Below are 27212 nucleotides of genomic sequence, written 5' to 3' on the forward strand. Positions count from 1 at the left end.
AAATCATCGGAAAAATTTCGATTACTCTTTCGATATTAACTTTCGACAGCGAAAGCGTTGTATGAAGTAAAATTTTGCGTACTTGTCGATGATACTGTTTTTTTTTTTTTCTTCAAGCCGAATAGGTAGGAGCCGCAATTATGAAGTCAGTGTCCGTTCGCGGATTCAAATCTCAATGCGGTAGTGTTTTCTTCGGTCGTAGGTGTAGTCAGTCGTCAGTGTTCAGTCGGTAAAGGATTATAAATAACACTTGCCGATTGGTCAAACAAGCAGCTCTCTTTCCTGTACACGTACAGGGAACATCTCCCAAATGATTAGTCATATTGGAAAAAAAAAAAAAATTAGATTGGGTTTTAATTATTTACTTTGATTTTTAGAATTTTAAAAAGGGACTTGACAGAAGACGAGAAAATTAGGAAAATTTAGCATCAATACTCGCTCAGGTCGATCATGGGTCTTCTTCTACATACAAAATGAGGTGTCCGGTGCAATGGAATGGCAAAATTATGATGCCTCAATCCCTTGTTGACGGATATAAAAAATCTATAATATATTAAACTTTGATAGATAGATAGATAGATAGATACATCGAAAGTATTTATATCATTTAATTGCTATTAAATTTTAATAATAATAAAAATAATATAATATATATATAAATAATTTATATACATATATATATATTAAACATATATATATAAATAACATATGTATATGAATAAAATAAAACATATTAATATATATATATATATATATATATATATATATATATATATCAGCTACAGTTTAAACAATGTTTTTATATATAAATACTGGTTTTTTTAAGACAGATATTTATAAGCAGAGCAAAAAATTAAAAAAAAGCAAAAAGAAGAAAAATAAGATAAAAAAAAATTTACAAAAAAGAGAGAAAAAAAAAAAAACGTAGCGTATAAGAAAGGATTCATTATAGTGAATCAATTCTTGTTAAAATTCTTTCTTAATCTAACGTTATATGCGGATTGGTATACGTAAAGCCCAGAAATTGTTTCTGATCCATAGACTGCAATATATCCTTATCGATAGGAGTTAGACGTACACGTTCCCGTGTGAAAACACGATCAAAGTATTGAGTATCCAAAGGATGTTTCTATAAAATATCATAAAAAAAAAGAAAATTTATGTTTATTTTCTGCCAAAAAAAAAAAAAAAAAAAACAAACAACAACAAAAATAACAATATATATATATATATATATATTAATGATACTTACAACTTGTGGCCTAAATGGTGGTTCAATTTGTCGTTTTTCTAATAGAATCCAGTCGATTGGTCTAAAGAAAATATGGCCGCATATATCTCCAGCCGGACTATAGTGAGATCCTACACGTTTCGTATAATCTTTTTCCAGTAGCTATGCGGCAATGAAATGGAGGAAAGGAGAAATTTATTGTATAAATTAAATTAAAGAATTAATTAATTAATTGATTGATTGTGTTTTACCCCTTTCAAGATACAGGTAGCTTCGGCAGATATATAGACAGGAAACCATGGAATTTCATTACATATAGACCAGAATAGTTCATCTTCATCGCAGCCACTGAATGGCGATTGCCCGATCAGCATTTCATATAGTAAAACACCAAACGACCACCAATCAACATTTTGATTATATTTTTCGCCCTATTTTTAATTTTTTTTTTTTTTTTTTTTTGATTATTACTTTTTTGTAAGAGATAGGGAGACTTGAAAAAGGCGAAACAAACCTTAATAATTTCAGGCGCCATATAATCGGGTGTACCACAAAAGCTGTCTGCTGTTTTATCGAGATATATTTGTAGTTTACACATACCGAAATCAGCGATACGTACATGGCCTTCATAATCTAGCAATACATTATCCAACTTGAGGTCTCTGGTTCAATTGTAACAATTATTAATAACTTAATAATATATATTTATTAACTTATTTTCTATTAAAATTTACTTACCTATAAATTATACCCTTTTTATGAAGGAATTTTAGACCTGATATAATTTCGGCACCATAAAATCGGGCCCGCTCTTCCGTGAAGCGTCCGCTCTCTTGTATATGAAACATTAAGTCACCACCGTTCAAATATTCCATCACAAAGAATAAATGACTCTGTAATCGAAAACGGATAGAAAATTTACAAAAACTTACTTAGACTATCTCTCTGGCAAAGTAAATCGTATTAATCTTTAGGGGATCATTTGGGAAACTAATATTTTTTGAAATTACAAAGACATCGTTTTTTAGCATAACAATTTGTAATCTCCGTTAGGAAGAAGAAGCCGGTCAAGAAACGTATCCTTTTTTATAATCGTTGCTTGCATGTATTTTGATCAGCGACATATATTTGGTTGTGAAATGCTAAAAAAATGCCAAGTATGTGTACACAACCAGTAAATTCGATGAGTTTGACCCACATAGGACAAAGAACTCCCTGGAGTACGAAAACATTTCGATGGCAATGGATTGCACGACTGCTTTGGACGAAAACCCAATTTAAACTCGCAAAGAGCCTTCGAACAGCTTAGCAGTTCATGAATCAACTGTTTCGGTACGTTTGCATGTATGTGCATGGGAAAGATCCAAACGGAGGAACACAGCTAACCATACGAATTGACTGAAATTTCGAATTATCTCAATATGACAGTTTCATTACTTGCTAGGCACACAAAGAGAGCGTTTCGGTGACGAACTGTGACTACGGGTTAGCCCAGGAGAGCCATTCACATTAATACCGAAGCGCAATATTTGTGGCCATGATGGCATCAGAAAGGTGTAGTGTCTTACGAGCTGCTAAAACCAAAAGCCATTATTACTGTAGATGCCTGCCGACGTCAATTGAACGAACTAAACGATGTGGACGCAAAATCATGCTCCGGCGTGATATCGCTCAGCCATACATTTCAAGATTCTCAGGGATGTATTGCTGTAGCTCGAATGGAGAGTTCCTCGTGGCACGCGGCCTACTCTCCAGAGATAGTGCCTTATGATTACCGCTTGTTTAGATCGATGCAGCATGGCTTGACTGACATGCGATTTCGAAATACCGAAGAGTGCGAAAATGAGCCGATGATTGGAACGCCGCCAAACCAATGGCATTCTCTCGACACGGTATCGTGTATAATTGCAGAAAATGGTGGAAAATATCTTGATTAGCATACACCATTGCACCAAATTTGTATTAATAAATACATTTTTCGAGTTAAAACATCATCAAAATACATGCAAGAGCTTAATAAAACTTAGCCAATGTAAGCTCAACTATGAATTTTTTAATCCGCGCGTATTACCGACGTCGTACTTAAATTAAATCGATTAGTTTATCTTTGCCACGTGATGGCATCTTTACACTGAACTAACTCTCTACATGGCATAAGCTCCGTTAGCCTATTCGGTTACGGATGCATTAGTGATGTGCTCACACGTTATTTATATATTCTTGATCAGCATCAAATACTGAATCGATTTAAGCGTGTCCGTCTGTCGCGCCTGTGCAATGTCTGTTGTAAAGATTGGAATTTCTTGTACGCAGGTTGGTATTGAAAATGTGTCAAATTGGTCGAAGGGCACGCCCACAGCCTAAACTAAGAACCCCTCTGTCTTGCAAACAGAAATTGGTTTTTTCTTCATTGCTTATAAAACTATAGCCGATAAATGTACATATTCTATGGGTGCTGCTGTGGCACCAATACAAAAATTTGCGAAAATGGAGATTATGATGGGTATAAAAGATTCGGTCACGACCGAATCTAATTATTTTACTTGGGAATTTTCAAATGTAAAAAATAAAAAAAAAAAACTAACTAAAGTGTGTGTGAGTAAAAGATTGTATAAAGCAATTTATAAATTTTTCCTTGTCTTTCAATATTTTTTAGAATTTTTTTTCATTATCATTGAAATCACACCTTAATAAAAACCATTTTTCATAAATAATTTCTTGTTTATCTCACTGTCTGATGGCATTAACAAAACTCTGTACAAAAAAAACAAAATATGTCAATGTAAAAATGCAACTTATGTTACCAAAAAAAAAAAAAAAAAAAAAAAAAAAAGAAAATATTTTAAAAAAACAGCAAAACAAAAACAACAACAACAAAAAAACAACAATATATATATATATATATATATATATATATGTATATATCCAATAAAATGCATGGTGAAAACATGCGTTGTTTTCACTTATGTGTACATTACGTAGTTTCAATAGACATAAAGCTTTCGAGAGGTAAAAACTTATTGTTGATTTCATTAATCCAATCAACACTTGTATGCAACGATATTTTAGACTAAGCGCTACCATCTTAGGCTCAATGTTTTCGAATAACCCTAGCTTGGGAGAAGGATACGATATAGGTTTTATGAATGGACGATATGTGACATAATGTATGTATATGTTTACTTTGCTCAGCAAAGGATACGATCAGCATTCTATATATATATATACGATATGTGACATAATGTATGGATATTTTTTGCCTTCGCTCAGCAAAGGACACGATAAGCGTTCTATGAATATAATGATATGTGAAATCATATCCATTTTGCTGGGTTTCGCCGGCCATTTTCTATTTACAAACGCATTTTTAAATCCGTGGATTGTTAATTGTGGGCGAACCTTTATTTCGATTGGGGAATTTTTGAATTTAATCTGGAGAGAGTAATAAAAAAAGAAGCTATTGATCAATTTTGGTATTTTGAATAAAATTTTGAGATTGTAATCGTTTGTATTCATCGATATATATTATATATATGGAAATCGTATGGCTATCGAACTTCCGCGAAATGTCTTGAATTAATTTTACCAATCCTACCAATCAAATATCGAGAGGATTTGATTAAAAGGGCTCTCGTTTGTTTTTTTGGTAAAATTTAATTGAATAATAAAAACTCCGCCGTAGTAATTTTGCAATCATCTCGGATGTCTTCGCTTATTTGTTTTATCTCTTAAGGCTTTTTGTAAGGTAAATTTTTTGTCTTTTCGAAAACACAAATACGCCTATGTTTGAAATGTGTACTGCTCAATAAGTATGCGCTTTAATAAAATGTAGGCATAAATATCGCCGATGACAGCGATGAAAGCGACATTTGTCGGCGATTTCACTTCTAATTGTGCATGGACGCAATAAAGGCATAATTTAATCAAGTTAGAAATCCTATGTAACTTAAAGCAAATCTTTTAGATAATCAATGAACAATAAAATATATAAGTATAATGTTAGTGTGTGAGTAAGATAAGATGAATGATATCTAACACACGCCTCTGAGAACAAACATAAGTACAGATGTAAATAGAAATGCTTATGCACTTAAACTAATAATATTTTTTTTTTTTTTTTTTTTGGTTTTTCTCGTCTCGATAGTTCCTAATTATAAGAAAATGTAGTTCATCATCAAAAGCGTTCTGTGTGTGTACCCTGATCTAAAATGTGGTCATTGGCATTCACATTTGCCCGTTAGGTAGGCGAGATATCACATTCAGAGTGTGTTGTTAAAATGCTAATTTGTTGTAAGAACATGATAATCAAAGGCACACTTACTATACTTACTATAAACATTTACGCACACATTTCGTTTCATTTATTTATTTATTTACTTATTTTATTTTATTTTATTTTATTTATTTATTTATTTATGTTGTTATTGTTGTTATTGTTGTTGTTGTTTTTTTTTTTCACTTGGGTTATGATGCTAAAAATTAATGACCGTCATTTGCTTGGGCGAGAGAAAATGTAAAATTAAATTTAGAATTTCACCTTTTCAGCTAATGAATTGAAAATTAATTTACCGTTCACGCGTGTCTCTGCCAAATAATAACAATTTATTTTAAAAAATATCAAAAATTGCAAGAAAATAAATGCGAAAATATTATTTAATGCCTTAACGTAAAAACGAATCTCTTTTAATACCCGTCACGGATTGATTTAATATAATACGCATATGTTTTTCATATCAATTCGATTCGATTCGATTCGAGGCAATCGAATCGAGATTCGTAAGAAAAGTGAAAGCAATACTGAACCAATTCACGTGAATAGTTGCATTCCTTATGCATGTTTGTACATGCATGACTACAATGACTACGACCCTAACACTTTGTCTAGCAGAAGAAATATGATTTTACGTTCAAGTTCCCCCCCCCTCCCCCCATTCTAGAGCTACAATTGCGCTCTATGCGCTCGTCAACAAGCAGTAACGACTTGAAGTCAATAATCGCATTTATGTAATCGCGCATACTGTCTGTTGTAACGTATGCATGTTAGGCTGTCCGCTTAAGTCATTATAGATTTCTAAGAATTCTTACCATTCTTACCATCGTTTATTCATCATTGTTAAGATAGTGAAAAGGTATCCTTTCAGGCTTTTGTGCCTCTGTAAATAATCACTAATTGACATAACACACAAACACATAGTATTAGTCAGCTGATCAAAGTCATTAGACCATAAACCGTTTGCAATACAAAGATATGTAAACAATAGCCAGAAGGACTTGAAAGAGATTCAACTACAATTATCTCGAACGATCAGTCCGTTTGTCCGCCCTTTTTTTCTTGTATTCAGCCTACAGGGCGCAGTTTTTGAGATACTATGATGAAAGTTGGTTGGCGCAATAACGTTTTCTCGCCCAACAATGAGAGCTATCGAAAATGATTCGGATCGGTTCAGTTTTTCGATCACCCCGCCTATAAAGATTTTGTTTTGAAAAGTCCTTATATATATATAATAACTATACTAAACTAATTGACGCAAGATATTTAAATGGTGGGCCGTGTCTCACTTTAATGTTTTTATTTGCTTTCACCAAAGAGACTTGACTTTTATCAATAATCATTTTACTATTATAAATGGTCCAACTTTTCGCTATAGTTAGGGATAAATATTCGTGTTACAAGGTCAGTTCGCAAGAGGCAGGTAGGTGTACAAAGCAAAAGTACACATAACATGTAATGGACGGCCTGCCTAACTATGTTTTTAGACGAATGTCATTTTATTTAAAGATGTGCAAGGTTTTATATGCATCGCTCTTCTATGCTTTTTATTTGCGACTCCGCACATCCATTTTTTGATTGCTATGTTTAATGGAATGCCCTGAGAATTTCAATAATTCGATAACTGATAACTTTCAAGAGAAATATCTATCAATCAATCTCAACTTGTTTTCTTGTAATAACAGGCAGACAGTAGTAGTTAAGAAGAGTCCGTTAGTTGTCGCATTCAAGATTCGATCTGTTACTTTTCTTTTTATAATCATGATTGATCGGCTTGGTGGTGGGTACGAAAGAGTATTTTTAGGCAATTAAAATAAATAAAACATTAATCACAAATATTTTATTTATTTTTAAATATAAAACGTTTGAAACACATTTCAAACGAGACGAAAAAAAAATCGTAATCGAGTCACATAAATCACTGTTGTAAATAATCCACAGAAAATATATTTATTTATTTATTTATTTATTTATTTTTATTTTTATTTATTTTTTTTGTTCTTGCAGATCTATTTATATTTAGTATAAGTACGTGTTTTTGTTTTGTTATTCGTTGTTTTTGTTGTTTTAGTCTCTTTAGTTTTGATAAATGATCGTTAGCGAAAAATTAAACGATGCTATCGCTTTATGCGCGCTCAGTCACTCACTTACCTCTGTTTGAAATGTACAAAACAGGTGACACAAATACGGATGCTTTGTACCCAAGGCCAACACTTTACGCTCTATCAATGTTGAATCAACATCGTCATCTTCGAGTACAACATCCTTTTTTAAGCATTTTACTGCATAATAATATGTAGTATCACGTAATTCAGCCAAAAGTACCTTAATCGATAAAATTTATGATAATTTGAATACATACACATATATATGTAAAGGGATATTCCTCCTATCCGATATAAAACTTACTTTACCGAAACTTCCTTTGCCCAGGACGGCTAAGAAATGGAAATCTTCAACTGAATAATTCTTAAATCTAGGTATTATTGTGGCTGGTGCTGTAAAACGTCCAGATTTTTGGAATTGTGCGTATGTATATGAGGTTTCTAAATAATAATTATAATAATAATAATAATAATAATAAAAATACTATAGATGAACAGATGCGAATTATATTGCATATATAATAATATATAGATAGATAGGATGTTATTGGATAAAAAACAAAATTGATGATCATTTTTATATATATAGTCTCTCGTATCTTTTCTTGTTTATAACCTACCATCTTGTTCTTCATTTGTTTCGATTTTATAAGCGGGATTTGAACTGGGCGGTGTACTGGGTGACTCTCTCGTGTCGCGAGCACCTGTTCAATAATTTATAAAAAACAATTTAGGTATATTTAGAAAAACTGCACATATGTACATATGCAGGGGCGGATAGTATTGATTCAAAAGAAACGTCATTTACACTCAACTTAATTTAGAAAAAATTTTATCGAAAGAAAAAAAATACTTTTTTTTTTTTTTTAAATAATTTTCATAGAATTTTTCTTTTTTCGAAAATATTTATGAAATTATTTTATATAGAAATATTTTGTAAATATTTTGCAAAAAAAAAATAAATATTCATTGCGGATAATTTGTACACAGACATTTTATATAAAAATATTTGGTATAAATCAATTTTAAAAAAATTATAAATTTATATAAAAAAATTGCATATATAAAAAATTTTTTATATAACAATTTTGTATTTGTTATAACATTTTCTTTTTGAGATAAAAATTATTTTAAATGTAAAAATTTTATAAAAATTTTATGTAAAATTAAAAATTTGTTAAAAATTGATTTATAAAAAAAAATATCTATATTAAAATTTCGAATGAAACTTTTAAAATTTTTAATTTAAATTTTTATGTAATAAGTTTTTTTTATATAAAGTTAAAGTTGTTTTTTCCATTTTTTTTATAAAACTTGAAATTTTTTTCTTTTTTGGGAAATATTTAAAAATTTTTTTTATTTATTTGTGATATAAATATAATTTTTTTGCCTGTAAGTGTGAAAACTTTTTCAAATCTATGTAAAAAAAAAGTGATGAATACTTTTATGGAAAACATGAAGAAGGGATTTTTTATGAAAATTTTCATAAAATATAATTAGAGAACGAAAGGTTTTTACGAAATATTATTAAAGATAAATTTTTCGTTTCTCTGAAAATAGATATCTAATCGATTTCTATACAATATTCGTATCGGAAATTTTTACGAATAAAGCGAAAATGAACTTTTGCAATTTTTTGGAGAATTACTTTTAAAATTTTTTACAAAAATTTTTAAAAACTAGGAAATGTTTATCAAATTTTCAATAATAAAAAAAAATTTCATTCACTTTTTCTATTCTGAAGCCACGAAGTACAGTTGCTCTAACATAGGGTTTATCAACGCAATAGATCGCTTCTTTAAGCAGCATAATCTACCTGAACATTAGGGTGGACTTGATTTTTTTTTTTTCTAAGGAGACCAATCACTCAGGATATGTCTAATATATGTATAGCAAAGTGATGGTCATAAAGAAATATTGAAAAAGGGTATGGCGAGCGGCTGCAGCATGACTGGTGCGTAAGCTCGATCAAAAAGCGCCAAGTATTCATTAAATCTACAGTCGTACACCTATCGTAATTAAGGTCTGTGTCTACGGTACTAAAGATTGAGAGCCCACTAATGCAAACATAACAGTCGCGCTTCTTAACTTGATTATGCAGCAGCTCATAAATACTACGGTTTCTACTTGGTGTTACTAACATTTTTACTAGAGGTGTAGAGCCTTTAATGGCGCACTTCGTGCCCCTGCAGTGTTTTTCATCGTTTCTCATAATCTTGTATTGGCAAACATCAGAAAGAGCCTTTTTAGTCAACTGCAAAAAAAAATTAAATGTAATGACGTCTTTCCGACTCTTCTGACTCTGCAGCATTCTTTAGCCGCTTTTCTATAAACGATCTACGGTTGTTTCCCGTCTGTTGTATGTTTAACTGTTTCGTGATTTTTTGTGCTTAAATACCGGTTTGCTAAGTAAACTGTAATTTTTCTTTAACTAATTACCTAACCCTCTTCAGGGAAGACTTTGATGATCGAAATTTTCGAATGGAACCGCCGAACAGCCGAACCGAGCATTTGGAGGTTGGTTTTGACATCGGCCCCGTAAAAAAAGCAAAAATACTAAAGGCTTGATGAATCATTCGACCTCTTGTCGAAATTATATATATATGATCGTATGGAAGAAGAACATTTTTATTGACCTATTGAGAATTCTAATAGTTGTGGCTTATCTCAAACAGCCCTCAAACAGCTCAGACAGCTGTCGAATGACGTACTTGCTAATCTATTGCAAGTTATAGATTTATTTATTTGGGGAGAAAGTGGCTCAATACTTTTTAGAATATGCAATAGTTAACTTTTTGCTGAAAATTTTGTTTCAAATTCAAAAAAAAATGTTTTCGGTTTTTCTTTTTTTCTTTTTTTCTTTTTTAAGTTGATTTTGCGTTTCTTTTAAAAAAATAAAACCATTTGTTAGCCGCAACGGCACATATGCCAGCATTCCCTAAACATCACGTTTCTTTTCCTTTACATGATTAATTATTCTATTAATTGTCTAGAGAGTACTATACGCGCGTTTCCGTCGCTAAGTAAATCATGTGATGTTCAGCGATTGCTAAAATATTTTCGCATAAGCGTTCATTGTCTTTTTACATTCAATGTGACCTTATTACCTCTTTTAACCGAAGCTAGTGCTTCGACAATTAATTTTTGATTGACGCCACACAAGTTGGCCGTAAGACGTTCACATTTTTTATGACAATTAACGTCACACTCTGGAAAATGAATGAGAATGTTTGCGAGGACATATGTTAGTTACGTTATCAATAAGTAAAAATTTATCGAGAAAATCAAACGAAAAATTAATTGTTGCAAAAAAAAAAACACCAAATAATTTTTCTTCTTTTTTGTTTTTGTTTTGTTTATTTTTTGTTAATATACTTTTAATAACACATTTATCATGAATTAATTGAATTTTTGTATTCTTAATCTCTCGCTGTTGTTGACTCGACAGCTTTTTTATATAACCACTTATGTTTGTATGCATATAGGGGGACAGGTATAAAAATTGTTATCATATTAAGGCGAATCCTAGATACCTACCTATCAGCACAACTATATAATAATGTGTATAAAATTTTCAAATACTGTTAGTTTCTTGTCTAAGACAATTTTTGGAAACTTTGGAAATGATGTAAGTCCTTGTCTAAAATGACTTAATCACCCTGATCGGATGAGAATTATATTTTAAAATAATTTTTTCCTATTTTTTAATTTTTTTTTTTTTTTTTGTTTTTTTTTTGAAAGCTCAACAACCCGCTTATGTTCAGTGGGCTTTTTAAACCTGATCTCGGAAATGAAACAAAAGACATATTGGCCAAGTGCCGCGAGTGCTAACGACGCAGACAACAAACGAATAGGTGAATTGAATAGGACGGATAAGATTGATTAATCGATTAAACGTCGATTACGAATATCTAACCGCTTTGTTGATGGGTATTGCAAATGCAATGACATAACCACCTACGTCGTTGGGTATAGAGATGTTCTATGCCGTTCTATTTATTCGATAACCTATTTATAATTTTTTTTTTTCTTTTTGTTTGTGATTTAATTGTTTAATCAATTGATGGCAAGTGCTACGGTAGGAGCTACTTCGCCTTGGGCAAAAATGTTCGTGACGTTTTTATATATATATATATATATATATATATATATATATGTATATTTAAGTCAAACATATACATATACAATAAAATTAAAATATATAAGCGTGTTCTTTATTGTGTAGTTTTTTTTTTTTTTTTTTTTTTTTTTTTTTTTTTTATTTTTTAATTACGTATCACAAATATTTGTTAACGTTGGTTATTTTAAGCAGAATTCGCTTGCAATAGCATTTGTTTTTTGCTTCTTCTTTGCCTTTTTTCTGGATTTTATTTTCTAATTTTGTAAAATCTAATCGCTAATGAAGGCCATAAAAGTAAACATTGAGACTAAGTTTTTCATTTACATTACGATCGCTATTAAGCGAAATCACTGACCCATTAGAAAACATTCACGTTTCTTCGATTCACTAATTAATGTATAAAAATACTTCATTTTTTTTTGCTTGTTTTTCAATTTGTTTGTTTAGTAAATAAAATTTCTTCTAAAATAAATTAAACGATTTAATTACATATTTTTATTTGCTTAATTTGCTTCCTTTGCCTTTGTACAAAATGAACATTTAATGAGTATTTTTTTTATTATTTTTTTGTAGAGTTCATCCTATACAGCTTGCGGTACGTGAGTGTGTTATGCTTATATGAATGTATGCAATACCCGGGAGGACTTAACATAGATTCACATTTTATTGTATCGATCTAAGCTTATCTCTCCGTCCGTTCGGCATCTTGTTTTTTTTTTTTCTTTATATTTAAACCATGACATGTTTGCATTATCCTGGATGCAAGAATGAATGAATGCTATGCAAAATAATTTAGTTCGGATTGTTTTTGTCGACCGCCTCCCATAAAAAACCCTATATTGGAATAGTCGTTTTATGAATAATTGTACAATTGTATAAGATATGGTTTTAATTGTTGTATGAATATCGTGTACGATAGATCAAAAGATATCGAAGATTTTGATTTTTTGAATCAATTTTCCCAATCAAAGAATATTTATTTATTCGTAATTCTTTGAAATTTTATCAAAAATTTTCAAAAAAAAAATTTTTTATTCTCCTTTTAGAAAATACAAGCATGAAACGTATTTTCATATATCAAAAAAAAATTGCATTTACTCTACTAATCTTTACGTGTGATTACGTGATATCCATACATTTAATATACTGAATATTTAAATACATACATACATACATACATACGCTTACGAAATACAAAATTACTGAAATCTTCTACCGAAAGCTCTCTCAAGTCGATTAGTTAAGGAATTGCTGGTGTTTGTCACAATTATAATCCGGATTATACACTGACTTGGTGGAATTTTGAATAGAAATTGCCCATAGATGAATTTAATGCGACGTGTAGAAGGTATACATTCTCAGTTTTCTATTAATACCAGCCCAGTAAATAACCGCAATAGCAATGTGTATCGTAATGCAAAAATCTTGGCGTATTATTCACATTGACTATGACATTGAATCGGGGAATTTGGTAGGGGATATGAAGATATTCTCCCTACGCTTGGTGAGACTAGAAGGGTTTGGCGTGTTATCAGCTCTTAAAGGTATCAAACGCTATCAATAAAAAATAATTGCTTTAAGTTGTTCGCTATTCACAGAAAATATCAAAAGACGCAATACAAGATCATTTCGTTTATATGATGTCCGTCCATCCATCCATACAGCAAAACGAGATTTGCTATATGTGGGAAGAACTTAATTGGGCGGGTGATAGCCAATGCGGCTTACTTATCAAGCCCGAGTTGTCCCTATTGACCGCTTTGCGTCGCGGGCTCCCTTTTGCGCAAATGTAGAGAAATGTGTGGGTCGATGAGTGGTTTTTTTTTTGGTTTCGCAACAAAACATTGTCAGACAGGTGAAAAAAACGAAATTCTTTGTAGAAAATATTTTCTTTTATTATTTTCATACAATAAACGTGCATTTTGTGATGCAAAAATTCCGGTTTCATATTTACATACCTGTAAAGAATTTGATATATCACTATAGTGATACCGTACACAAAGTCTTTGTACATATGTACAAAGTATTTTTGTATTTTTGTCGCTTTTCTAAAATTTATTACACAATCAGACGTACAGGTAACCCCATCGTTTAATTCGGACCCGGCTGCTATCAAGCTGATAATTGTCGTTAACGGTACACATTTTCTTTTTTTTATAAGCATAATGCGCCCATTTTTTGCCCAAATTGCACAACTATCCACCATTGGTCAATATTTAGCTTCGAACGAAGCAAAAGAAGCAAAGTTTCGCCCAAACGGGGTTTTTTTGTTTTCGGTCTAGATCCATTTAAAGCGCCAAGAAACTATGTTGTGTTCATACACATTTGCGTATGCCGTAATGTTAGTACGTTCGCCAACAAGTCACAGTTTTATTCAGTAGCCTACAGAACTGCTTGCAATCTCTCTTTTACCTCGTAATAGTTTACATAATAGTTGATCTTTAAATATTTTCCTTAAGTAAAAACAAAAAAAATATAGCAATAAGTATATCGGATATTTTGTAGGGAGCTTAAGTTGTATATTCGAACGGAACTTGTTCGCAAAAATATTTTCATGCGGATGAGTTTTTGTGAAGACCTCAACTCCTTTTTCGAAATTTCAAATTTTCTTCTTCATTTTTATGACCAACAGGACCAAGGACAGGACAGACAACTGGGCGACAAGAAAGCGAACAATGCTTTCTCTCTGATTGGGTTCCCATTGAATTGAACGTTGCTTAATTCTCATCTAAGATAGCGATGCATATTTCTAATTAAATTTGTATCGATTACAAAGCCATCTTTCAAATTCATAACACATTTAACAAATAACGAAAATTTACTGCAAAATACAATGGAGATTAAGTAACGATAGTAAGAAAGAGGGAATATTTAATAGATAAAAATAAAAAGGTAAAAAACGATTATCGGCTTTGAGAGAGAGGTCTCAAGAACGTAGATTTCAACAAGGAAAGGATTTTCGCTGCAAATGACCTAAAGAAAACTTAAAGACAGAAAACTTAACATTCCCGTTGTTTCAGGAGGATGAAGATTTTTACCTTTTGTTACTTCTTAGATCCACTGTTCCAATAGCTGATCTAGTAGAGGAAATATTTTAGCGAAAGGTTTCCGGTTTGCTTACAATTGCTGTTATTAAACTTCAGTTTAATATATGCTGTAGTTCATGGAAATATTTTTGAAATCATCATCTTAACTTTACCTAAATGTGTAAAGTCTCCGGGGAATGAAATAACGATATCTCTGATAAGTTCATTTTATAAAATATTAGCTTTGGTTTTTTGGCTTTTGGTTTTTAGCAGCCAGAAATTTGAAGTTTACTTAGCGATCTCCGCTTCTCTGCCCATCTGTCGGCTTGTCTGCGTATGTTTGGATGTGCAGTTTTGAATATAAAATTTTATTGATTGAAAATTTGGTTCAAAAAATTCGCAAACTCCTATAACAGTTTAAAGTAAAATGTAACTTGATTGGGGAACTCAGGTGAATATATGCACAGTCAATAGTAAGAAAGTTAAGCACGTATGTATGACAGATTTTTCCCTATAAGTAGGGACTTTTATAATATATAGAAATACATAAATAGGTTGACACGTCTACATGCACACACGCAATCGATTCGATATTTTGGTAGATGAGATGAGACGTATCAGCCGGGGCTAGGCGAAGAACTACTCCCCAAGCGCCATAAGTAACGAAGAACGGCTTCTCTTGCTTAGGATCGGCAAAAGGAAGTGGACGTTCGCTTTTATTCTAAGTATATTAAAAGGATTGAAAAAAACACATGAAGAAATAAATAAAACTTTACGTAGTTTTTGACCGGACGCGGTTATTTCCTCAAGTATCCGGACATGACAGTTCACCCAAGATGTACCCAAGCCGAGTTCATATGGGGGAGCATGCTAAAGACACAATATTTCGCTGCACTCGGTTCGGGAGCCGAGCGGCACATTAAACAATATCATTGGTCTGACTGAGGTTTGCAGCGCAATAAAGGGGCTTCGAAAAATGCGACGCTTAACAACACGGTAGCTGGAAAGAAAAAGAAGTGGAAGCCAATAAGAGAGTCGAAAGGTAGACCACTAAGTTGAACCATTCCCGGCGAAGTGATAGAATAGGTGTGTATATGTTGAGGAAGAGGGCGGGGTTGTACGCATTTTAGTACGTGTAGGCGTCATAGATTGTGAATCGTGCCTGCTGCTTGTACGGGCCAGCAGTATCTTTCGAACATTTCTACCTCCAGCACGTATGACTACCTATGACAGTCCATATATTTTTGTGAATCTCTCAATGAAACGGTTTTCCTATCGGTAAGGTGCCGGAGATGATTATACACAATCGTCTCTTTGCAATAGCAAAGGAAAGAGCCGCTCTTTCGGAGCAGCGGAACGGATTCAGAACGGGTCTGCCCACTATAAATGTCAAATAAACTTGTCGCTTAGTGCTGTAGATAGACTTGTGACGGCGTTCACGGTTTCGAATCTGAATGCGATAAACCGTACCTTATAAGTAACTATTTTATGTGTAACGTATACAACATGCGATAGATAATGGCACAGTTTTTATGCTGAGACTTTGCTAGTAGTTAAAGCGTGAAAATATGCTAACTTTCTACTACTACTACTACTACTACTTTGAAACTGAAAATTACTAAGTTTGCTGTGCTTTAATGACTTTCTCCACAATAGCTGAATTTAAAAAACTTAACCCTTAGGAGAGTTCTTTAATATGGCTGAACCCGTAATTGTGGCCAGGGAAGAATAAAATAAATAAACGGATGATTAATATCACGGCTGAAGTTATAGCAAGCGAACTATGAAACGGCGGTGCAAAAAAAATATTGCGACATTAGAAAGGTTCCCGCTACGATGAAAGCTCCGACATGTGCGATGAGCTTCGCGATGAGCTACTTTGCAGATAGTGACAACGGCATTGTATTCCACGACATAATGGCAGGCGTTCGCAGGGATCGGTTCTCGGTCAGATCGGTCAGAGAATTACCGGCAAACCAGAAGCTTGCAGCGTCGTAAGCAGCTTTGTGACAAAGGTGCCGGTTACAGGGACAATTGAGTGGAAAGAAGAGGAAACGGAAACCAATGGACCATTCCATTATACAAAGGGAACGTACTAGCTGCAACTAGTCCAGACGCAGTAATACGTAACGATGGTACCGCGGAGGAGACTGGTCGAACAAATGTATGCGTGGAGGGTTGTGTTAGTAGGTAATCGCCGTTGATGACAAATCGTACATTCTGTTGGTATGGGCCAGTAGTACTCCCGAAAATTTCTATCTCTAGCTAAGTACAAGTTGTAACCCTTTCCTTTTCACAATGACTTTGTATTGCGACCACTTTATATATATATATTCTTCTTTGCAAACTATTTAAGGCGTTATCGGTAGTAAGAAGAAAAAAAAAAATTATGAGTGAAAATTATTAATTCTTGCGCTTAAATTCAATTACGCTTAAATGCGTATATGTAATAATGTATAAGTATAAATATTATTTAACGTAAGAGTGTGAGGGAATAAAGAAAAATTGTCTTTTAAATAATTTAAACTAAATGAAATATAATTAATTGCTTGTAAATGAGTTTACATTAAATGAAAGTGGAAAGCGAAGAAAACTTAAAAGCTTTGATGAAAATAGAATAATTCAAAAGAGGGCTTCATTTAAAAATAACCGTTGTTCCACATTGCGTAGCAGTAATAAGGCAGGTACAAGAATAAAACGCCCCCACAAGTGCATTCGCTTACATAGGCATGTACGCATTTTTTGCTTTTGCGGGATCGTCACTTGGCTTCCGCGTTGCTATATGCAATTTACTGATACTCATGATTCTGTTCGTTCACAATAAATTTTTAAGAAAATGCATTTAAGAACACTTTTTTTATTTTCATTTTTTTTTTCTTCCATTTTCTTTAAATGCATTTTTTTTTCTCGTCCTACCTTTCACATCCTACTGAAAATTTAAATTATGCGTACATTAGATTGCGGGCTATATTTAATGTGTTATTTATTTGGGAACATGTGTTCGTTCTATTTTTTTTTATTTTTATGAATATATCGGAGCACGACGTATATATATATATATATGAGGAAAACGAACTCATGCGGCACCGCGTAATGCAATTGATTGCGCATCAGCTTAATGAAAAAAGAGTAGGAGGTTTGAAGTGAAAGTTTCAAGTAATGCGAACGATCTGAAGGTGGCGTTTTTTATTAATTGTGGGCGTGTGAATACAATCAAATAGTAATTTTTACTTAACGAAACAAATTCAAATAGATCAAGAGATGCATTTCCAAATCATTCGATTCATGGTAACTTTTTAAATATGAATGCGGGAACTCGTGCATACTAATCCACTAATATAGGAAGTGCAAGGGACCAATTTTGATCTTGTTTCTGCGGCTATTGTGGGCGAGTTTATAAGAATGGATGTGTGGGGCTGCTCCTTAAGATTTCTCTCTGGTAATTCAATGCCGAACGCATAAGTACCAGAATTGATTTCCAAAGTCGTATCTTTTTTGGAATTTCATGAACCGATGTCCAGTAAGCGCAAACATATTTACTTTTTGTATTCTTGATGCATACTTGTCCGCATCATCAGTGTAAGGAAAAAGTGTTCAATGATGAGTGTAAAAAATTTGTCGATTTTAGAGTTCTCTTTAGCTTCGGTGAAGATTTTCATCGTAGAATCCAAATTACTTTTGTACATGAGTTTTTGAAAATGTATTCTTAGTGAAACTTTGTTGAAAATGTTTTTTTCTTTTTCCGCCCGCCTTCAATTTCAACTGAAAGATGAATGAATGAGAAAAAAATTCGCTTATGTTATGAAGATTTTGATGAGTGTACGTTTAGTTGGTGCAAACGTAATGAAAAATGATTTGTGCCATCTTCCCGTAGAGAAGATACATTTTTGATAACGAATGCATTTCATATTTATGTATGTACATATATATGTATATATGTATATATGTGGATTATGTGATATGTTTACACGATTCAAATTGTTGTAACTCTGTTTGCATATCTTATTGTGCAACAAAAAAGTCATTGAACTTTTATTCGAAAATATCGTTTACGGAAAAGTAGGAATTTTTAAAAAAATGTATATGCACACGAGTAGTGCATTTTTCAGTTAAGTATAATTAAGTCTGTCAACAAGACATTTCTTTTTTAATTGATTTTTAGTAGGTTATACGGCCATTATATCTTATCATCTTGATGATAAATCGATGGATGCGATTTTATTAATGAAACGTTAACGTTAACGTTTCATTAAAGTAATTAATTTATTTTATTGGATTTCGTTGCATAAACTGCGAAAATTATTATTTATTGCAATTCTTGGGAAAAGCAATGCTTTTGATGAAAGTTAAAAGCGAACGATTCACTTTCGGTACACAAATGCGTACATATACATGCATATATATCATTATATATATATATATATATATATATATATATATATATATATATATATGTATATATATATTTTCTTTTTATACATACATACATATATATATGTATGCATATATCTGCGCATACCAATACATATGCGTATACAGTGACGTGCAGACGCCTGTTGTGTTTTCGGTTGATTTCATCATTTTTAAGGAAAATTAAAATATACCATAAATGCAGTGAAATAAACAGAATATATATATATATATATATATATATATATATATGAATGTATATTAGATGCATAGGTATATAAATATGTGTACATATGTGATTGATATGTGATCTGTAAAGATAAACATTTCAAATTTGAAATCAAAACAAATCAAAATGTTTCTCTCTCTCTCTCTCGCTCTCTTTCTCTCTCTCTCTCTCTCTCGCATTGTCTTTCTCTCAGCCTGACTGTTATTAAATCTTTTTTGATTTCTGCCTTTACTTTCAATAAAATGATCATCGTTTTTGTTCATCTTGTTCATTTTCATCAAAGGGATTCTCTTTGATAATTTACAAAGCTTACCCAACATTTTTTTGGGACTGGCTGGTGCGGTGCCACCTTCGAAACCTGAATCATTGCTACTAGTGCTCATACGTATAATTGAGGAGGCATTCAATTTATTTGGATCATCAGCGGCCGTATTATTCGTTTGCAATTCATCTTCATATTCTTCTGATGTAGTACACTCATCACTAGTTTCCGTCTCCTCAGTGGAGCCGCTTTCTTCACTATCACTTTCATCGTCACTATCATCGTCATCATCATCATCGGGATAAACGATTTTCTCACGTTTCCATAATGGACGTGGCGTCGCGACTAACGGATAACGCGGTGCTTCCTCTTTAACATATAATTTACGCGATGTATCAATTTTCACTTTCTTTTGCGGATCGAAACGCACCTGTTGGGCTTGTTTCTCTTTTTTACGACGTTCTTTAAGTTTTTTCTTCATGCTTGCTGTTAAATTTTCACAACCGTCTACACTGGAAAGATCGAAATCACTGTCGTCGGTAAAATCGCTATTTTCCGCAGACGATGGTATATAATCTTCGAGATCGGCGTCGACGTCGTGTAAACACTGTGCCAAATTCGATACTGTCGCGAACTTTGATAAATTATTGCCACCGCTTGTGTTGATGTCGCTGACGCCACTTTTATCGGTTGTCGTTGCTGCCGCAGTTGTAGTTGTGGTTGCACTTGCAGGTATCGCAGCCGGCGAGGTCGTTAATGTAGTTTTTAAATTGTCCGGTAATGACGTCAGTTGTGCAATTATTACTGTATCAGATGTGGCTGTTGTTGTGCGTGACGTTGCTATTTTACTTTTGGTCGGTGGTGACACACCCGCCTTATTCGGTGCCTTTGTTACAAACTGATCGGCATTAATGACGCCGCTGGGTGAGATTTTCGTTTTACTTTTAAGCGGTGATGTATTCGGCGCGGCCGTCTTCTTGCCCGCCGCCCCCTTTGTCTTATTTGGCGGCATCGTTGCTGTATTGGCTGTGCCATTAACCGTTAATTTCAAATCGGTTTTATTGATTTCCTTTAATTTTTTATTTAGCGTTTCCGGTTGTTTTGTGGTCGGTGGTTGATGAGTTTTAGTAGTGGCTTCCTTCGGCGAAGTGCTCTTTTTTGCCAACTGTTCTTTCTCTGCAATGGCAGCATTATTATTAATCGTTGTCTCCCCTTTGTTATTGTTTTTGCTTTCAGCTAATGGGCATTTGTTATTTATTTCATATTGTTGTTGTTGCTTTTGTTGTTCAGGTGACTTGGCTGCTTGCCCGGTTATTTTTGTTGGCGTCGTTGTCGTTGCCGTCGTAGTAGTTTTTGCCTTTACAATTGCTTCTTGGTTGCTTTTCGCAATTACTGGCATTTTCGTTTTATCCAATTTATCATTTTGAGCCTTTTGCTCAGCCAGCGACGTTTTAAACTCTTTCACGAAATCCACCGAATCAATAGACTTAACTTCATTAACTTCATCTTGACGCGATTTCAATCTCGAATCCTCAACTTGATGTAAAGTCTCTCCAATTTTGAATTGTTGTTGTTCTTCCGAGTGTTTTAGTGCATCAGGCATTTGTGGAATTTTGGATGAAGTCAACGGAGCTTTTGAAGTCTCAGTTTTTAGAATTTCTCTGTCTTTATTACTTGTTACTTGTTGTTGTTGTTGTTGCTTTGCATCTTTTGTTTCCGGAGATTTCAGTAAAGTTGTTTTGCTTACAGGAGATTTTGCAATTTCTGCTGCTTTTGTCGGAGTCTTTGGAGTTTGTGGAGGAGTCTCTGACTTATTGATTGCCTTCGTTTGGTTATCCATTTTGCTTATAGGTATAGACATTTTTTTCTCGATGAAAGCTTTTTTCTGATTCGGCTCTTTTAAGATTTGTTCTTTTGCATCCAGACTCGATACTGTCTTAGCTGTTAAGTCCTCTTTAAGAGTTGCGTTCGGTGGTTCAACCGAAATCCTCTTAGACTGCTCTCCTTCCAGTGAGGATTTAGAAGTCGCAGCTATCTTCTGCATTGGTGCTTCGTTATCAATGTCTTTACTTTTATCTAAAAGCGAACACGAAGCTCCTGAATCTTTCCCTATTGAACTTTTACATTGTTTGTCTTCTTTCTTTATAATGTTTTCAATCTCGTTTCCCTTCATTGTTTCACAATTAGGCTTTGAAGATTCGCAGGTTTTAAGCGCTGACGTTAGAGATTCAATCGGAGCTTTTGTTTCGACTGCAGGATTTCTCTGCGTAGATTTCTCATCTTTTTTGTCTTCTGTAACTAACTTTGACGTTTTCGATATTACCTGCAAGACGTCGACTGGAGATTTTTTCTCAGCGAAAGTCTTAAGTCTACTGTCTTCCGGGTTATTTTTATTGGTTGACTGTTCTTTTGTTTTCGTTGTTTTAAATAATTTTTCTTTTGAAATTAATGCTAAAGCTTCGGATTCTTTTTTGACCGTCTCAGACGAACTGACCCTTTCCTCACATATATCCAATTGTTGTTCCTCGAAGAGACTTTTCGGTTCTTGGCGTTGATGTTCAACCAAAGTTTTCTTTCGATTAGTCATGTAAAGAGTTTCGCGTGTTCCAATCTGTGCCCAAAAGTCTTCGTCACTGTCATTCTTTTTGATAGTTTTCTTTATTGGCTTTGGTGTTGCTACAGGCGGCTGCGTTTGCTCGCTTGGAAACGATTTCGATTTCTCCAAAACGGCAATTTTCGATGACGGAGTAGTTAAATCTATTGAAGATGATAATTTTTTGTAACTTGATGTGGATAGTTGAGGTATCTCGGGCTCTTTTAACGGTGCTTCTGATTTTTTACTTTGATTAGAATCTGTTGAATTTTTGGTCTCTTCCACTCTCACAAGAGATCTTTCTGATATTTTGTCAGAAATAATCTGAGACGCATTTTTTGCTTCCGCACTTAATCCAACTTTATGCGGTTCTTCATCTTCTTTTTTGATTTTTTCTATGACATTATTATCGAAAGTGAATACTTCCGGTTTTGGATCCTTCCTCACAATGAGTTTTTTCGTTGGGGAATTTTTTGTCTCTTGCTTAATGTCTTGTGTCTTAGTTTTTCCCAGTTTCTTTACGCTTTTCTTTTTAGTCAATTTGCAGATTTGCAGATCATTTGCTTTCTGATCTTCTTGCATCGATTCAACACTAGCCGTTAATATTGATTTGGGTGATAGTAACTTCTCTTCATTTTCTTTTTCTTTCGTTGATAAGTCCGATGACAGTGATATTGCGGAGGAGTGTTCGACTTCAACCATGGCAGTTATTTTGTGTCGCATTTTCTTGCCTTTTTTAGATCCACGCTTCGTTGATTGCCGCTTTGAACCTGCCTCTGCCGTACTCTCGTGACTATCCCGTCTATCAAGATGAATCGTTTGAAAAGAGCCTGAAGGCGTTTTTTGCAATTCATTCATTAGCTCTTGGTCTTGGCTGCAAATAATCGAAGCTCGTCTTCTTAGTTCACCTGCATTAAGATCATCGTCAATTTTATCGGAAGAAATGTCCGCACAAATATCATGAAATGTTGGCATATTAAAAGTTTGCATATCCGGCTGATTGTCAGGAGGTATGGCAAGCGGTTTTCCTTCTTCTCGATTAGGCGATAAATCATCAACGCTCGCTTGATCTTTAAAATTCTGTTCATTAGGCTCTGATGAGACAACTGCTTTGTTTACGTTGCTTGCGATTAAGTTTGAACGCTCTTTACTACGTGATCGAATGGTAGACAGACGGACAACAGCCCGATTACGTTTTATAGTGGAACGAGATTTACGTGAAGGTTCTTCATTACTACTGCTTGCATTAATATCGATGGGACTAGGAGAAGTTGTTTCCTTGGGTTCAATATCTTCTTCCCGCCTCCTTATCGAAGAAGTGGGCGATTGAGTCTCTGCCTCTATTTGTCTCAATCTTTCTTGTCTCTCTTCTTGTTTACGTTTGCGATAGCGATTCGAAGACACGTCAATATCGGCGGTATTTATTAGAATCGGTCTTGGCGGTATATATTTACTGCTATGTACTGCACTATGTACTGTACTGTATGTTGTGTATTTTGGCGATTGTATGCGAGTTAAAGGCATAAGATTTGTATGCAGTGATGAGCTCATTAAAGGCGAAGATTCCGTTATTGTTGACAATTTTGGTTGATAACGTAATGAGCTGAGGCCATGTGAACTATAAGAGGACGAAGTTCTTGATGGGGAAGTTAAAGGGATTACATAACTGCTGCCAATGTTGCGATTATAGACCGAGGAATATGGACCATAAGCTCCACTTGTAGTTGAGCCGGAGTAATAGGGCGAAAACAATTGGCTGCTACCGCCGCTGTAATAATAGTTCGAATCGGCATATAGAGGCATTTTTGGTTTATCTATTTATTTATTTATTTATTTATTTATTTATTTATTTTATTTTATTTAACACGTAACACAGTAACAGGAAGTGTTTATTAATTTCAACTTAAAGTAAAACCTTTTAAAAATATTCTATTAAAAGTCGTAAGGAAAAAGGCAACAAATATTGTTCGATAATTATGTAGAATTCTTTATGTGTACACACACAGTTGTGGTTATGCTAAATACATGCAAGCATTACGTTTCGTGCCCGTGTCGTTACTCTCGGTTTTGCAAAATTTTGTTCTTGTTGTTATTATTTTTAGCCACTTTATCACAGTGAACGCGAACATGAACACTTCTATAGAGAATTTGCTTGCGTTCGCGAATTCCAATCAAAGAATGTTGCTTATAATAATTTCATGTGACGTTGTCTGCTCACGTTTAATTTTTGTGAAATTTTATTTACGCGTTTTCCAAATATTTTATATTTCATTCATATCATTGTTTATAGTTTTTCGAAAATGTTTGTTGTTGTACTACTGTATGTATTGTACTGATGTATTATTTATGCATTTCACTTGATGCATATTCACAGTGTAAGCACTAGGTTTTCCATTTTTGCTTAATTGTTGTGTTCTTTCTTTCTGTTTTTTTTTTTTTTTTTTTTTTTTTTTGTTTTTTTGGTTGAGCACACGCAAATCTTCTTGTCGTTTACTTCCGATTCTTATGTAAGATGAAAACAAAAACTTTATTAAATGAATTATTGATGGCGTTTCAGTTGCTTGGCTTTTGTTTTTTTGTTTATCTTATATACCCGTTCGGCTTTGAAATTACTTGACGCTAAATAATTTTTATTTTTGAAGACATATTTATTTATTTATTTATTTATTTATTTTTTTTTTTGATTTCTACAATCTTTATAGAAAAAAATTTCACCAAAGCTTTAATATTTATTTAATTTTATTTTTTTAAGAAGAAAATTTTAAAATTGATTTGCCTCATGTTGAATTTATTATTGGAATTTGCTAACGAAACACAGGGGCATTGTAAATTTTGTTGTTCGACTTATCTAAGAATTTACATCATTTCAGCAAAGTCTACCGCTTGTTGCTAATTGTTTCTACCGTTCACAACAATTGCGAGAAAAACGGCGAGCTTCCCGCAGAATTGAATATTGGGCACGATCTGTTTACGAACGAGATAGTTCGACAAACCCATCAATCCATGGCCGTGCATGATAATGAAATTTATTTTAATGGCATCATCAGAACTATTCAAAAATGCCTATTCAAAAATAATTCTAATCGATTAACTATATAGTACGAGAAATCGTACGATTTGCTTATATTGCATTATTATTAGATTCGTTTACTTATTCGTTTCCAAACAAAAGAAGAAAGAAAAAAAAATTGTTTACACCTCCTGAAAATGCCATTGTTTTTTCCTCTTCTTCTTAAATAAATGATTGCTTTTGAGCGCACTTCAAAAACAAATGCCTAACGATGTTTCCAAATCTTGGATAAAATAAAGTAACATAACGCGTACAAATAAAACAATGAATGGTGATCGAAGTGGCTTTCAATTTCAACAAACCAGCTGGTAAGCAAAGCAATTGCAGGTTTAATGAGCACAATGAGCACAGTTGCACTGAAATAACATCTATGCAAAATGGCTTTGCCGATATCGTCCCTGCAGGTCGTTGACGTCATATGTGCTCTTAAAAACGTTTTAGTTCGCTTTTATCACAATTCTTTCAAGAAGAAAAACGGTTTTAATTCAAATTATAAATGTATATCATAAATTCGGACAAACAGTTGAAATATAGATCAGACCAAAAGAAAGAAGGGAAGATTATTTCTGATCATAATTTTGAAAAAATAAAATATTATGTATTCTCGAATCAAGAGAAAACTAGGCGAAGAAAGATGCACATTATATTTGTTTTTATTATTTCGTAATTAAGTCGGATTGTTACGGATATGTTTGCGACCGAAAAGGTTGGATGGTGAGCGTAAGTCGCCGATAATCGCAATCCGCAACAGGCAGTTTTTATATATATATATATATATATACATTTTAGTTCGATTTCACAATCATCATAGGCACGTCAGTATATCGGTCATCTTTATTTGCAATCGTCATATTTGAAAGTTTACCTCACGCGGCCAGCCGGAAACACGCTTACGATAAGAGGCATGACTTCACTAGAGCCTCTTCACGTGATTATTTTACATTATTGCACTTAGCTGGCCTCGTCAATATATTTGTATTATAAATAATTGAATTTCTTAACATTTTTGTTTTTTTTAAATTTTATTTAATTTAGATTTGTTTTCATAATTTATTTTATATTTATTAGATTTTTTATATAAGTGAATTATGAATGTTTTTTATAAATAAAAAAAAAATTTTTTTAAATTTCTCAACAAATGTATTTGCAAACAATTGCCCATCAGATAATACATATTGTTGACGACAGTTAGAATTTCTTTCAAGTGGAAATAAATGCTTTTTTTTTTCAAATATTAAATTGACAATGATTCTTTTTGTCTAAAATTTTCTTAATTTATTAAAATTTTCTTTATTTATTCGCTTACTCTTAGACAGTTGTTCTTTTGCAATAAATTTTTATATAATAATAACAATAAACGGCTAAGAAAGTTGTATGTAGTGCGTATGTAGACCGAATTTTGGATACCCGAGATGATAACAAAAAAAAAAAAAAAAAAAAAAAAGAAAAAACTTTGGACAGACAATAAGTGCACATACAGATCATTTAATTATATCCCATTAGAATCGCACGTCAATTTCCACTAAGTATACTTTATGAGATCTCCATTGAGTTATATATTTGCAATACGGATGGAATGAGAAAATTAATGCATTGCCATTCTTTGTTTGATAGTAAAAATAAAATTCGCAAGACTTCTTAGAACAAACAAATACCAAATGACTTTTTATGCTTTACGTTTAAATCATAAAAAACAAAAAAAAAAAAACAAAAAGTTATATATAAAACTAATAAGAATTTCTTAAACATTGCATTGGCGAAAAAAAGAAGGCAAAGAAAAAAAAAAAAAAAATGCACATACGTACACAATTATAAAGCATGAACTATGACGTAAGAATTTAGAAATTCGTTTTAAAATTTCTTCTTTTATTTATTTATTTTTTTTTTGTTCTGGAA

The 27212-nt window shown here is 32.9% G+C and overlaps 1 protein-coding gene across 2 annotated transcripts; it reads right to left on the reverse strand.

Annotated features, from left to right (window-relative positions):
- Positions 1–761: 761 nt before the first annotated feature.
- LOC119644546 lies at positions 762–27212 on the reverse strand. Of its 2 annotated transcripts, XM_038044114.1 has the most exons (11): positions 27122–27212; positions 19705–24940; positions 10714–10815; positions 8227–8310; positions 7911–8047; positions 7653–7826; positions 1970–2124; positions 1746–1893; positions 1483–1662; positions 1253–1393; positions 762–1129 (listed from the first exon to the last, which is right to left on the reverse strand). In XM_038044114.1, exons 2-11 carry the CDS (start codon positions 24047–24049, stop codon positions 980–982), a joined length of 5616 nt encoding a protein of 1871 aa, XP_037900042.1. In that variant the 5' UTR covers positions 24050–24940; positions 27122–27212; the 3' UTR covers positions 762–979. The 2 variants fall into 2 exon arrangements, with proteins under 2 accessions (XP_037900042.1, XP_037900043.1); XM_038044115.1 differs by lacking the exons at positions 8227–8310; positions 10714–10815 and having other exon boundaries at positions 27122–27211.

This window comes from Glossina fuscipes, unplaced genomic scaffold (genome assembly GCF_014805625.2).
Source record: "Glossina fuscipes isolate IAEA_lab_2018 unplaced genomic scaffold, Yale_Gfus_2 0, whole genome shotgun sequence".
NCBI lineage: Eukaryota > Metazoa > Arthropoda > Insecta > Diptera > Glossinidae > Glossina > Glossina fuscipes.